The sequence below is a fragment of the Marmota flaviventris genome, chromosome 3 (genome assembly GCF_047511675.1).
Source record: "Marmota flaviventris isolate mMarFla1 chromosome 3, mMarFla1.hap1, whole genome shotgun sequence".
Classification (NCBI taxonomy): domain Eukaryota; kingdom Metazoa; phylum Chordata; class Mammalia; order Rodentia; family Sciuridae; genus Marmota; species Marmota flaviventris.
In genome coordinates, this window is record NC_092500.1 from 65,066,091 (window position 1) to 65,078,896 (window position 12,806).

A 12,806-nucleotide genomic window follows, 5' to 3' on the forward strand; every position below is an offset into this window, starting at 1 on the left:
AAGAAATATGGTATTCTTATTGTACAAGCTATTGTGAGGTGAATTTAATAGTACTTGCAGCAGAGGATTTTAAACTCAGGGGAACATGGAAATCAGGTTGAGGAGGAGGAAGTAAGGGGAAGAGAACAGGTATATGAGGGAGACTGGCGGATGGCTGGGCAAGGGTTTGTGGCAAATAGCTCAAAAATATTTATAGGAGATCCATATTGCTCACTGTTGAAGTATGTTTGTACTAATCCTCCAGTGGTTTACTAAGAGCCTGGAGGTGTTTTCCCCACCTCTTGGTATCAGGGATTGAACCCAGAGGTGCTTAACCATTGAGCCACATCCCCAGCTCTTTTTATGTTTTTTTTTTTTTAGTTGTCAAAGGCTCTTTTGTTTTATTTATTTATATGTGGTGCTAAAGATCGAACCCAAGGCCTCACACATGCCAGGCAAGCAATCTCACAAAGTTTGAGCCACAACCCCAGCCCATCATTTTTTTTTTTTTTTAATTTGTTCTAATTAGTTATACATGACAGTAGAATGCATTCTGACAACTTCTCCTTCCTCTGGCTGAACATAGTGCAGAGTCACATGGGTAGCGTAATCCTGCATGTATGTAGGGTAATAATGTCCATCTCATTCCACTGTCCTTCTCATCCCCACACGCCTCCCCTCCCCACTCCCCTCTGCACAATCCAAAATTCCTTCATTCTTCCCTAACTGCACCCGCCCTCCCCCCTTATGGATTAGCATCATCTCATCAGAGAAAACATCTGGCCATGGCTTTTTGGGTTTGGCTTACTTTGTTTAACATGATATTCTCCAGCTCCATCCATTTACCTGCAAATGCCATAATTTCTTTCTTCTTTAGAGATCTCCAGCCCTTTTTATTTTTTATTTTGAGGCAGGGTCTTGCCAAATTGCTTAGGGTCTCACTAAGTTGCTAAGACTGAGCCTGGAGTCTTGTCACTCTTGGTGTCTAGCAAATGCTGGCTGCCTTAGAAATGCTTGTGTTTCCCAAATAAAAAACAGGAACATGTGACCTGACATGGGTTTCCTACCTTTCAACTTTTATTTGACACCCAAATTCTTTATGGGTTTACCCATTCACAACTTCATGGCTAATAGGAGGGGTTATGGAAACCTGTAGAGGGATGCTCTTCTTAGCTTCCATTGGTGTGGCCAATGGTTGGGCAAATATCCAGGGGCCAAAATCTGCACTGGGCATGAGAAAGGACTGGGGATGGTGTCTAGTTGGGTTTTGGACCGAGTTAATCATTGGTCCCATTCATAGATTTTGACAGATTAGCCTCTGGTTGGCCAATGAGAAGGTGCTGGTATATATCAACCCACTTTTAGGGGAAAGCTGGGGCCCAGGGCACTGAATTCACAGGGTAAACTAGGGCAGATGCGGATTTCAACCTGAGCACTCTGGCCCCAAAGCCTGTTCACGTTTTTTACGTGTTTGTGATCCGTGGGGAATTCAGCAGCCACTGACCCCAAGTCCCCCATTTTACAGTCGGAGAGTAGCCGCCTGAGAGGCAGCAGGGCCTGCCAAGGACCTGGCGCTGGGGATGGGCGTGGGGAGCAGGGCGCGGGGCTGCGGGCCTGGAGCGGGTACGCATAGATGCGGGGTGGAGGGGAGTGGGTTTGGGAGGCCACGGGCCTCCTCATTCCGGGGATTCCCGAGGCAGCCATTGTCGGGAGGAATGTCGGCGGGAGGGCGGGGCGGCTTCCGGTGGCTTGGTGGCTTGGTGGCTTTGTGCTCTTCCCAGGCCCCGGGCGATGTGGTGAGGCCTTCAGGGCAGTTTCCTGGGCTTCCAGGGCAGGTCTGAGAGATGAAAGTACTGGGTCCTGGAAGAGCCATCTGGAGGCTCCTGGCAGCTAAGGACAGGCACCCATAACGTCCCCAGGAATGATTGTAAGCAGCAATCTCACAGGTGCGCACACAGGTGGCCTCACAAGTTTATTCATCAAACTTTATCTTGGGGGAAAATGAAAAATGAAGGAAACCTGTTAATCATGCCTGAAAAGTGGAATATTAAACTGTCATTAACAATTAAGTGGAATAGCCCATGTGGAGGCCCACACCTGTAATCCAAGCGGCTGGAGGCAGGAGCATTTGAGGCCAGCCTCAGTGATTTAGCGAGACCCTGTCTGAAAATAAAAAAGGGCTGGGGATTTGGCTCTGTAGTTAAGCACCCCTCGGTTCCATCCAGGTTACCCTCTCCAAAAGTGCGGGGGGTACCTGCCTTTAATCCCAGCTACTCAGGCTGAGGCGAGAGGATGGCAAATTGGAAGCCAACCCCATCGATTTAGGGAGGCCCTGGGTTCGAGGCCATGGGTTCAATCCTAAGCACCACATAAAAATAAATAAATAAAATAGAGATTAAAAAAAATTAGGGAGGCCCTAAGCAATTTGGTGAGACTCTGTATTAAAACAAACAAACAAACAGAAAGGGCTGGGGATATAGCATATTGGTAAAGAACCCCTGGGTTCAATTCTGGGGGCTGGGATATTTAAAAAAAAAAAAAAGGCTGACTCAGTGGTCTGGTCCTGGGAGCATTCCATCCTCAGTACTTAGTGTAAGTACCTACCATGTGTGTGTGGGAGCTCCTCCAGGTGAGGCTACCCAGGAATAGCCAGGTGTACTGGCACAGCCCTGTAATCCCAGGTACTGGGGAGGCTGAGAGAGGAGGATTGCAAATTCCAGGTCAGCCTGATAATTTAGTGAGACCCTGTCTCAAAATAAAAATAGAAAAAGGGCTCAGTAATAGAGCACCCAGGGTTCATACCCCCTGCCCCCATTATACAGTGTTTTCCAGATAGGAAAAATATTTGTCTACTGAGAAAAGCAGATTGCAAAATGCTGTGCAGATCTTTCTCTTTTTCCGCATATCTGTATCTATATTTGGCAGATTCCAAGAATTTACCAATGGTTACTTCTGGTTAGTGGGATAAAGGTGTTTGATTTTTTTTTTTTTTTTTTGGTAGTTGGAGATGGACAGAATGCCTTTTTTGTTTGTTTGTTTATTTTTATGTGGTGCTGAAGATAGAACCCAGTGCCTCACGCATTCTAGGCAAGTGCTCTACCACTGAGCCACAGCCCAACCCCTAAAGGTGTCTAATTTTTTATTTTTTAAAAACATATCTACTGGTGTACCTTATTTTATTTATTTATACAGAGGTCTCACTAAATTGCTGAGGCTGGCCTTAAACTGAACTCAAGTGATCCTCTTGCCTCAGCTTCCAGAGTAGGTGAGACCAAGGCACATGCCACCATGCCAGGCATATTTTCTGATTTTTTTTTTAAAAAGGTATTTTATCACTTGTATAAGCAAAGTGTGTGTGTGTGTACATCCTAGTTGCCTGCTGCCCTGGACTAGGCCTCCTTCACTGAAGTTTCTCTTCTGCTCTGAGGGTAAGCACAGGTAGCTGTTGAAGCATTACACGAGTGAGCAACATCTGAGCTAATGATGACAATAGCAACAACTCCCTTAGCACTTGAGAAAGTGCTCCACACACATTATCTTATTTGCACATTATCTTATTTGAATCCCACCACAACTCTGTGAGGTCACACTATCCCCTTTTCCAGGTGGGGAGACAGGCTTCAGGAGGTTAAGTGGCTCCCAGGGACAGCAGCAGGAAAGTGATGGAGCCCATACTCAGCTCTGGCCCCTCAACCACTGCACCCTGCCCCTGACTCAAGCCCCTCACATACCTTGTGTCTGTTCATCCCCCTGCTCCTCTCACTGCCCGCCCCCCACTCCCCGATTTCTCTAGGAAGTATTGGAGTCTTATTAATCAAGTCGTGTGTGTGTGTGTGTGTGTGTGTGTGTGTGTGTGTGGTACTGGGGATTGAACCCAGGGCCTTGTGCATGCAAGGCAAGTACTCTACCAACTGAGCTGTATCCCCAGCCCATTGTTAATCAAGTCTTTATTCCTATAACTTACTACTCATAGACATCAGTACATGCTATGGAATGAAAGACTGAACATTTGAATATGGAGCCCTGGTGGGGCCTGTCATGGTAGATCCATAACCCCACAATCCCATTCTTTGTCACCTATTTTTTTTTTTTTTTGGTGTGTGTGTGTGTGTGTGTACTGGGGATTGAACTCAGGGTGCTTAACCACTGACCCACACCCCCAGCCCTTTTTTTGTATTTTATTTAGAGACAGCCTCACTAAGTTGCTGAGGCTTTGGACTCTTGATCCTCCTGCCTCAGCCTTCCAAGCTGCTAGATTACAGGCCTGTACCACTGTCACTCAGCTAGCCTTGTCTTTTTGTACTTGCTATATTATCTGCATTTATTACCCCTCCCCACCTCCTTTCTTTCTTTCTTTTTTTTCCTATGTTGTCCATGGTGACCACGAAGCACAAACTCCTGGGCTGAAGGAATCTCTTGGGTGCTGCGGCTAGAGGTGTGTACACCACCATGTCAGGCTCTTCCCCTTTCGTAATATTTTATGAGACTTTTGGACAATGACAGCAGCAGGATCTGCTGGCTGTCTATCTGAACCAAGGCACTGAAGGAACCGATTCCCTCCCTGCTACACCACCAGATGCTGAGGGCAACCACCCTAGAGATTAAGGGAGCAGAGGGGAGGAACTTGGTTGGCTCCCCTCCCTTTCTGGAGGGATGGTTTCTATACAGGATCAGTGCTTAGGCAGGATGGGGGCCCACACACCAAGCCTTGCTGAGCGTGCACCCTCTAGACCCTCAACCCAGAGAGATAGTCAAGGGTGTAGGTACAGAGGCTAGGCCAGTCAGGGAAGGCCTCCTGGAGGAGAGAGCTGGCAGGCTGGGCTAGGAAGGGGAGGAGTCAAGGGCAGGAGGGAGAGAAGCGGGAACCTGCCCAGGCAGTCCAGTCCAGTGCTGGATGATTTAAGTACAACCAGATGTGCTGGGAATCTTCGGTCAGGACCAGCTCCTGTGAGGGCAGAGTGGGGGTGGGGAGCTTCTGGGCTACTTGGATTTCCAGTTTCCCATTCTGCCTTAAATCTGTAAGGTTGTGGGAGGGGAGAATCCCAGTGGGGTTCCAGAGGGGCTGGCAAGTTAGGGGACAAGTCATACAGGGTTTGATGGCGTATTCTGCCTTTGGGGTTGGGGTGGGACAGTGGGTTCTACTCTGGGGAACAGGTAGGATTAGGCTCTGAGGTGGTGCTACTAGCTTTGCAGGGGGTGGGGGACAGGCAGGGGCTTCACAGAGGAGGGCACATCTAGTTGGGTTCTGAAGGATGAATAGATGTTCACTGGGTAGAGTAGGGAAATGAGATTCCAGGCACAGAGACTCAGGTATTCAAATGGGGTGAGTATTTAGTGAGAGGTTCTGTGGGACTATAAGGAACTCACATTAAACATTAGGGGCCCGCGTGGGGTAAGGACTTTGGAAGTGTGATATCATGGTCCCCAAGTGTTGGGTTGACAGAGGTGAAGTGGGGGCTGATGGCCAGTCCCAGCTCCTCCTCCAAATCTTGAGTGGCCTTGCACAGAAGTGGATCTGTGCAGAGGAAGGAGCATTCTTCCTGATTCTCACAGTGGTTCCTAGTGGTCCCTCAGCTGGCTGTGGGGTGGGGACTGGACCCAGACACAACCTGTGACTCAGGGGAAGACAAAGCTGGTATCAGTTCATAAACAGGAAGGGTTGGGTGGGATTGAGCAGGGTTGGAGAGGCCCTGGGAATTGGGTCTTGAAGCCCAAACAGCCAGGAGAAGGGCTAGAGCTTCCATTTGTAGGGAGAGCAGCCTGGGCCCTGGCGAACATGCAGGGGGTAGCAGCCAGCTGGGTGTGGTGTCCTTTGGGCACACACCCCAGTTCCCCGGCCAAGACACATTTCCTTCCTTTCCTGCCTATAATGATTTCTGAGTGGCCAGCTACAGGGCCACAAAGAGAGGTCTCCCCGCCCTTTCCTCTGCCTTTCCTCCATTTCTTTCTTCCTTCCCTTTCCTCTCTCTACCCCTATCCTCTCTCAGAGGCCATTTTATTTCCTTCCTCCTTGCTCCACCTGTTCCTCCCTCCCTTACTTTGGCTTCTACTGCCTCCCTCTTTCTCCTCCCTCCCTCCAAAACACTTCATATGGATTCTCCCTGAGCCAGCGGGTTGTTTTTCTGAATGTTTTGGAAAGTGCCTGTTGCTGGTCTCTGGGCCAGGAAGGTTTGACACTTCACACACGCTCCTACCCAAATACTTATGCCCCCACCTATGCATGGGATGGCACTTGGCTGCACATCCAGGCACAGCCCCTGCCGCCTGGGGCAGGGTGAGAGTGGGATTCTCTATTTTTGATGTGATACAAGCAAAAGGGCTGGGAATGAATGGAGGGGCCTCCATAGAAGTCAGGCATTATGCCATCATTACCACTATTATTATCCAATCCATTGCTGGGCACTTGACCTGCCCTGGGATGATCTCAATGACCTCAGCAAGGGGCTCTCAAGGCACAGATCCCTTGCCTTGAGAAGAAGGGTTAGCCAGTAGTCCTCAGAGATTAGACTCCCAGGACCTGGCCCAGAGGACAGGAGGTAGAGATCTGGTGCAAGGCCATTTGCCAGGACTGAGTATTTGTCAGATTAGGAAGGATGATGTATTAACAGGATTTTAATGAGCTCAGAGAGGAAGAGGCACACTTCACTGCCTGAGTGCTGATGCAGGATAGGGGTGGAGGGGTGAAGTGACCAATCTCACCCCCACCTGCTAACTAAACCCCTTTAATGAAAAACATGGCAAAAAGAACAACTTAGTATTGCCAAGATGCTGACCTTACCTGATGGAGTCCCAAAGAGGCCTTCTCTAGCATACTGACCTGTCCTACCATGGAATAAGCAAGGCCTTCCTTATCTTTAACCTTGGCCTTCATACATGCACAGGGAGGTTCTCTTTCCAGAAGGGTAAGTAAAACAGAACTCCAGGGTGCACATCAGCAAGTCCTTCAAGCCAGGCCCTTCAGTCCAACCCCACTCCTATCACAACCCCTGCCCTTGAGCCTGGTGGCATATGCCCCCAGACACTCCCATTGCAATGCTACGCTTGGTGTCCCAGCAGGAAGGCACTAATACTGAGGGCTGAGGGCTTCTATCTTAACTCCTGTCTCTGGCCCCTGAGGAAGCTGACAAGTGGGATAGAAAGTATATAGTGGATTCTAGGTCCAACTCTGTTGTATAACCTCAGACATGTCACTTTTCTCTTGGCCTCAGATGCACCATAAATAAAAAAAAATATTGGATCCCAGCTGCTCCTTCCTGTTGTTATCATGGGATTATCCCTCCTGCTTGGGGGTTCTGCTCAGCCAGGATGGTGGCTGAGCCTCCTGCCTTTCTGATTCTGAAGCTGGGCCCCAGCACTCTGAACCTCAGCATATTCCTCCTCTGTGCAGTGGTGAAGTCTTGAGAATGAATTTGGAGAAGAGAGAATTCTGGAGGTGGTAAAGTGAGTTCTAGAACCTTCCTGATGCTGGTCTTGCTTCCCATATGTGGTCTGGAAAAAAAAAAAAAGTGAGCTATTGAGGGTCTTCCCCTTCTGTGAATGGCACTTACCCAGGTGCTCCAGGTCTGTCAGAGCCGAGCCTCCTTCTCATTAGAAGGGAGAAGGTAGTGTTTAGAGTTCTGCTAAATGAAGGACATAGCCTGTTGGGAGTCGGGGAGTCAGGGGTGGTGAGGGCCACAAGGTCAGTCTTGCTCTATTGACAGGCAGGATGAGCTGCTCTCCAAAAGGAAAAAATAAAAACACTTCAGAAAAGAGGGCACTTGAGCACTGCCCATGGGTGGAAAGATTGATGTCCTTGGGACCCTTCTGGATGCTCAGTGTCTCTCCAGAATTTTATCTGGACCTTTCACCTTAAGTATAGCCCTTGCTCCGACGGCCTTCCGGGCAAAGGGAGGTCCTGGATTTTTTTCCCCAGTGATGCAAAGTTTTGTGCCTGCAGGACTCTAGGACTCTTTGACTAGGAGTATCACCAGGGCAGGGCAGTGCTTTTGGATTCTCTTAGGTATCCCCAGAGCTAGCCCAATGCTTGGCGCAAAGTAGAAGCTCAACATGCATCTGCTGAATGAACTCAGCAATCACTGAATGCTTTTGGATGCCAATAAGCCGACTAGAGGATTCAGACGCATCCTTCACATTCTCTCCAGCTTCCCACAGTGTGAATGCCGCCTCCTAGGGGAAGCCCTCTAGTGAAGCCCGCGGTTTAAAAGTCACACCCCAGGCCGCTGCCTACGTCCAGGGCTTGCCCTTCTCCCTTCACCCTCCACCCTCCCGCAGTCGGGTGTCATTGGTGCGGAGCTGTGGACTTGCCTGGCTTTGCGTCCTGCCCTCTGCGTCCCGACTGGCGGCGCAGCAGAGTCCGGCACGCAGTAGGTGCTCAGCTCACCTGGGGCGGGGGAAGTAAGCGTGGGTCAACACGGCTTTGGCAAAGGGGCCCTGGTGACAGAGGGGGTCCTGAGCAGCTCGCGGACGGAGCGAACCCGGGTCAGTCGACTTCCCTTTTGCCCTTCGACCCAGGAAGCCGCTCACACCCAGCGGACGCGCTCGGCGAGCCGGGCGGCACAACCCCGGGCTCCCGCCCTCCCCGCCTCCCCCGGCTGCTCAACCACCCCTACTTGCCCGCCGGGCCTCCATCCCCCCTCCACCCCCATCCCAACTTCCCGCTCCGACGGCCCGGGGAAGGCGGGGGCGGGCGGGCGGGCCTGAGAGTGGCGCAAGGACACTCTCCACACCGAGGGTCATTTGCTCTTTTTCCCCTCTGTGGCTAATTTATTTTAGAGCTAGGGGAGGCGAGGGGCGGGGCCGGCGGGGAGGGCGGCTCCGAGGGGCCGGGTGAGCCCAGGGGAGGTGGGGGCGGGGCGGGAAGGAGCGGGGTGGAGAGGGCCGGAGTAGGGGCGGGAGTTGGGGGAGGGACACTCGGGAGGGGAGGAGCAGGGGAAGGGGAGGGGAGCGAGGGCCTGAGAGGGAGGGCGCTGGGGGCGGGAGAGGGGAGGCAGGGTGGGGGTCCTGCCTGCGGGGGGAGCCGGGGCCGCCCCTTGTCCGGCCACCCCCACTGCCCAGTCCCGCTCCCGGCCGCGGTGGCCGCAGCAGCTGCAGCAGCAGTGGTTCCAGGATGGTGAGCGCCGCTGCCCCCCAGCCCCGGCCAGTCGCCCTCGGCCCGCTCCCCCGCCCCGGTCCCCGAGCCGGACGCCCCCCCAGGCCGCGCACACTCACCTAGGACCCGGCCGGGATGCCGAGGTACGCGTCGCGGGCCCGGGCGGGGGCAGGCGCGGGAGCGCGCGGGCGGGCCGGGGTCAGGGGGTGGTGACTGTTCGGTCAGGGTGTCCGGAGCTTTGTCCGCGGGCGCAGGGCCGTGCGAGGGCCAGCGAGGGCGGGGGCTGCGGGTCGCGGGGTTCAACTAAGCGGAGGTCGGAGGGCAAGGCCGGCAAGAGACCCGAGCGGGTGCGTGGGAGCCCAGGGTCACTTCCCGGGGGGAGGGGGCGGGCACCGTAGGGGCTAGCCGCTGGGGCAGCCGACGGGCACCCGTTTGGCGGTCCTCTCTGGTGTCGAGGCTGCAGGGATAGCAAGCAGCCTGCTCTGGGGAGGTTGGGGGGTAGGGGGCAAAAGCCAAGATTTGTGGGTTCGGGTCCCAGAGGATCCTGCGGCCGGAGCCCGAGGGCTGGCCCGCAGGCCCCTCCCACTCCGTCAGGTCTTTGTCCAGCGGCCCCTGAGTGTGTGGGAGGGGGTGGGGGCTGGGTTACTGGCCCGGAGATTCCCCAGCATGGTGACGGGGCAGTGACAGGAGACTGAGGCTACTTCGGATCCCCGCGCTCCTAATGCCCAGGCTCTTCATTTCTTCTCTCTGGTCCGGGAGAGCAGAGCCCCATCTCAGGGTTAGGGTGTTACACGAAGCTGCCCTTACAGTCACGTAGGGCTCCTGGCTACAAGGGAGACCCCAACTTTCTCTAGAGAGTCCCTTAAACTTCCCCACTTTAAGAGCCCTCTCCTGGTCTACACAGATTCCCATGCTAGACGCCTCCAATACTGAGGGTCCTCTGCAGAGTATTGGACACCCCACTAGGCGCTCAGAAATGCTGATCCCTTGCCGGTCCGCTCCGGTTCGGTGTCCCTTCTGACTGAAGGCCTGAGAAGGGGTCTGCGCGGGGTAGAGTGCTGGCGGCCTGCAGCCTGCACCCCGCGGCGGCCTGGAGCGCAGGGGTGGGTGGACGGGTGGGTGGGCTGTTAAAGGGACCGTCACTAAATCAGGATTAGGCAGTGGGGCTGTCAGGCTGCCGGCCTTGTCTCCATGGCTACCTAATTTGGAGGAGAATAGAGGACGGAAGAATGTTTGTGTTGTAGTCCGTCCGCACGGGCTGCAGCGGCGGAGCGAGCTTCTGCCCTCGGCCCCGCAGCGAGGAGTGGGGACCCGGTTCCAGTCCCACTCAGGGCTTAACGGCATTCAGTTACTGTGTCTTTCTTAGAGTTGCCCAGTCATTAGAATGGGCCGGGAGATGCCGCAGTCCCAAGACCTCTGACCCCGCAAAGGGAGTCCCGAATCCTCCCAGAGACAAATCCGAACCCCCTGAGCATCCTTCTGGAATCGGTCTTTTCCCCGAGCCTCCTAAGCCAGGAGCAAACGCCGTTCTTTGCTATGCCTCAGCCCCCAAGGACCCTATTTTGACCGCTCGCGCTGCGGGGCTGTGGCGACCCAACAGCTGGGTGCGGGTACCCTGCTGCAGGAGAGCTGTTGGGGGCAGGGGGTGGGGCGGGACTTCCTGGGGTGGGCGAGAAAAGGGGCGGAGCTTGCCGGGTGGCTGTGCTCCACTGTGTGACAGGTCTCATAAATCCCCCCTTTCCCATATTTAACACCATTTCATTTATTTCCACTTGATTCCATTGGTGTCCGCAGCAGCCAGAAAGTGACCCTATAACCTTGCTGTGATATCTCCTGGGGGAAGTCCTTGTGGGCCATGTAGCCAAGGGAGTTGCTCCTGGTGAGACCCAGATTTCACCAGTCCTCAGGGGTCCTCCATCTCCCCAGGAGAAGAGGGTGCTGAAGGACACAAGGATAAGTTGAGCCTACAGTTCTTTGACTGATATGGTGGTGGGCTGGGGTGAGGATCCCGATTGGACAATTCCAGTACACAACCCCAGGGAGGTAGGGGAGCCAGCACCAATGGTGTCCCACAGCCCTTTCCTGTGTTCCTCCTGGTCATACATGGCCAAGCTTTTTATGGATCAAGAATCCCCTCCCCTTCCCTGACTGGGCTGCAGCTTTATTGCTGAGATCCCAGACTCTCCACGCAATTTCACGCCTCTCTGCCTTTGCTCTTGCTGTTCCCTCAGCCAAATGTCTTCCCCATTGTCCCTGTCTTGCCACAACCTCCTCATTCTTCAAGGCCCAGATCAGATGCCACACTTCCTCAAGTCTAATCTCCCCAGAACCTCCAGCTCCCCTCACTTTTGCCTCCCTTGTGGTCCCCTAGCCCTGCACCTGTGCTCCCTTCTGCTTTTGTGTCTGTATTGCCTTGGGAAGGACAGAGGTGGAACATGTATTCCCTTTGCCCCCTGCCCCCACAGGGCTTGGTACCCTGTGAATGCTCCATAAATATCTGTTGGCTGAGTAAAAGGAGTTTCCTAAGGGCATGTAGCCAGGCAGCTTACAAAGCATGGAATCTGACCACTTCAGGTAAATAGCTTTGCCCTCCTGGGTGGTGAAGACCCCTTGGGTGGGTCTCCTCCTTCTCTTCCCCCTCCTGCTCCTGCTCCTTTTCTTCCCCCTCTTCCTCCTTCTTGATGGCCCTCCCCACCCCCCAAGTCTGGGGAGGACTTTGCCCCTTCTCTTCCCCACAGACCAGCATTCTTTCCCTGCCATTATCATCCTGTTAAACAGAGAGGCCAGTCAGGATCCATATGGATCACATTAACAATTGCTTATTATCTGGACCAAGACTCCCCCACTCTCCACCCCCAGCTCCTCCTGCTGCTGTTGTTGGACCCTTAGGAGCCCAGCTTCCCTCCCCCTCCCCCAGTCAGCTGAGGAGGGCAAGGGACAAGCTGGTCTCCCTCACCCTCCCTAAGCCTTCGAGCAGAACTTTGCCTCTTCTTGATTTGGCAGTAAATGACTCCTTTACTCTATTTAATGAAAACCAGTTTCCTCACAGGAGCATGGCTCAGTGATGTTCCAAGGCCTGCATCCAGAAGAAGTGAATTCAAGGCCCTGATGCACCTGTGGTCCATTGCATTGAGAGTCTCTGCCTGCCATGAGACAGAGGCCATGGGGGGGAGAGGGGGCATGAGACACATATTTGGGGTATACTTGAATCTTATGAAATTCTAGCCTTGGGATGGCCCTGCTCTCTTTTGTGGGCTGGAGGCCTAATCAAGGAAATCAGGGCAGAGACCCCTGCAAGACTGTGTGGCACTGGATACCAGGCTTTCCTATAATCAAAGATGTAAGAAATGGGGCTAGGGTGTAGCTCAGTGGTAGACAGGGTACTGCTAAGCCCTGGGTTTAATCTCCAGCACCAACAAAACAGAACAAAACGGTCTGGGATCTCATAACTTTTTTTTTTTTTTAAATTTACAGAGCCCTCGGAGAGACAATAAAATCCGTCCCCAGAAAGATGCACTGCCATTAAGCTACATGGCAGGCTTTGCATTCTCCTTTAGAGGGTTCTTGAACCCTTTGAAGCTTAGAGGGACCCTATATTCAGGAACCCTTCCCATAGTCCAAACCAATCTGAGGTGCTGAAGGCAGAGTCTGGCTTGCAACCCAGGTCTTTTGACCTCTACACTCAGTGCTTGCTCCATACCTTTGATAACTGGCAGGGGAACAGCATGAGCCACAGAGC

General features: G+C 53.2%; 2 protein-coding genes across 2 annotated transcripts in view; one reads left to right on the plus strand and one right to left on the minus strand.

Annotated features, from left to right (window-relative positions):
* Positions 1–5,285: 5,285 nt before the first annotated feature.
* LOC114103930 (uncharacterized) lies at positions 5,286–10,411 on the minus strand. Its single transcript, XM_071609279.1, has 6 exons — positions 10,031–10,411; positions 9,461–9,679; positions 9,187–9,370; positions 8,284–8,359; positions 7,342–7,467; positions 5,286–5,588 (listed from the first exon to the last, which is right to left on the minus strand). The coding sequence occupies exons 1-6, from the start codon at positions 10,409–10,411 to the stop codon at positions 5,348–5,350; spliced, it is 1,227 nt and encodes a 408-aa protein (XP_071465380.1). The 3' UTR covers positions 5,286–5,347.
* The window catches only part of Fignl2 (fidgetin like 2), a 30,156-nt gene continuing 26,290 nt past the window's right edge, over positions 8,941–12,806 (plus strand). Inside the window, exon 1 of the mRNA XM_027949792.2 lies at positions 8,941–9,210. The gene's annotated coding sequence lies outside the window, so the exon portion shown is untranslated. The remainder of the gene's footprint in view (positions 9,211–12,806) is intronic.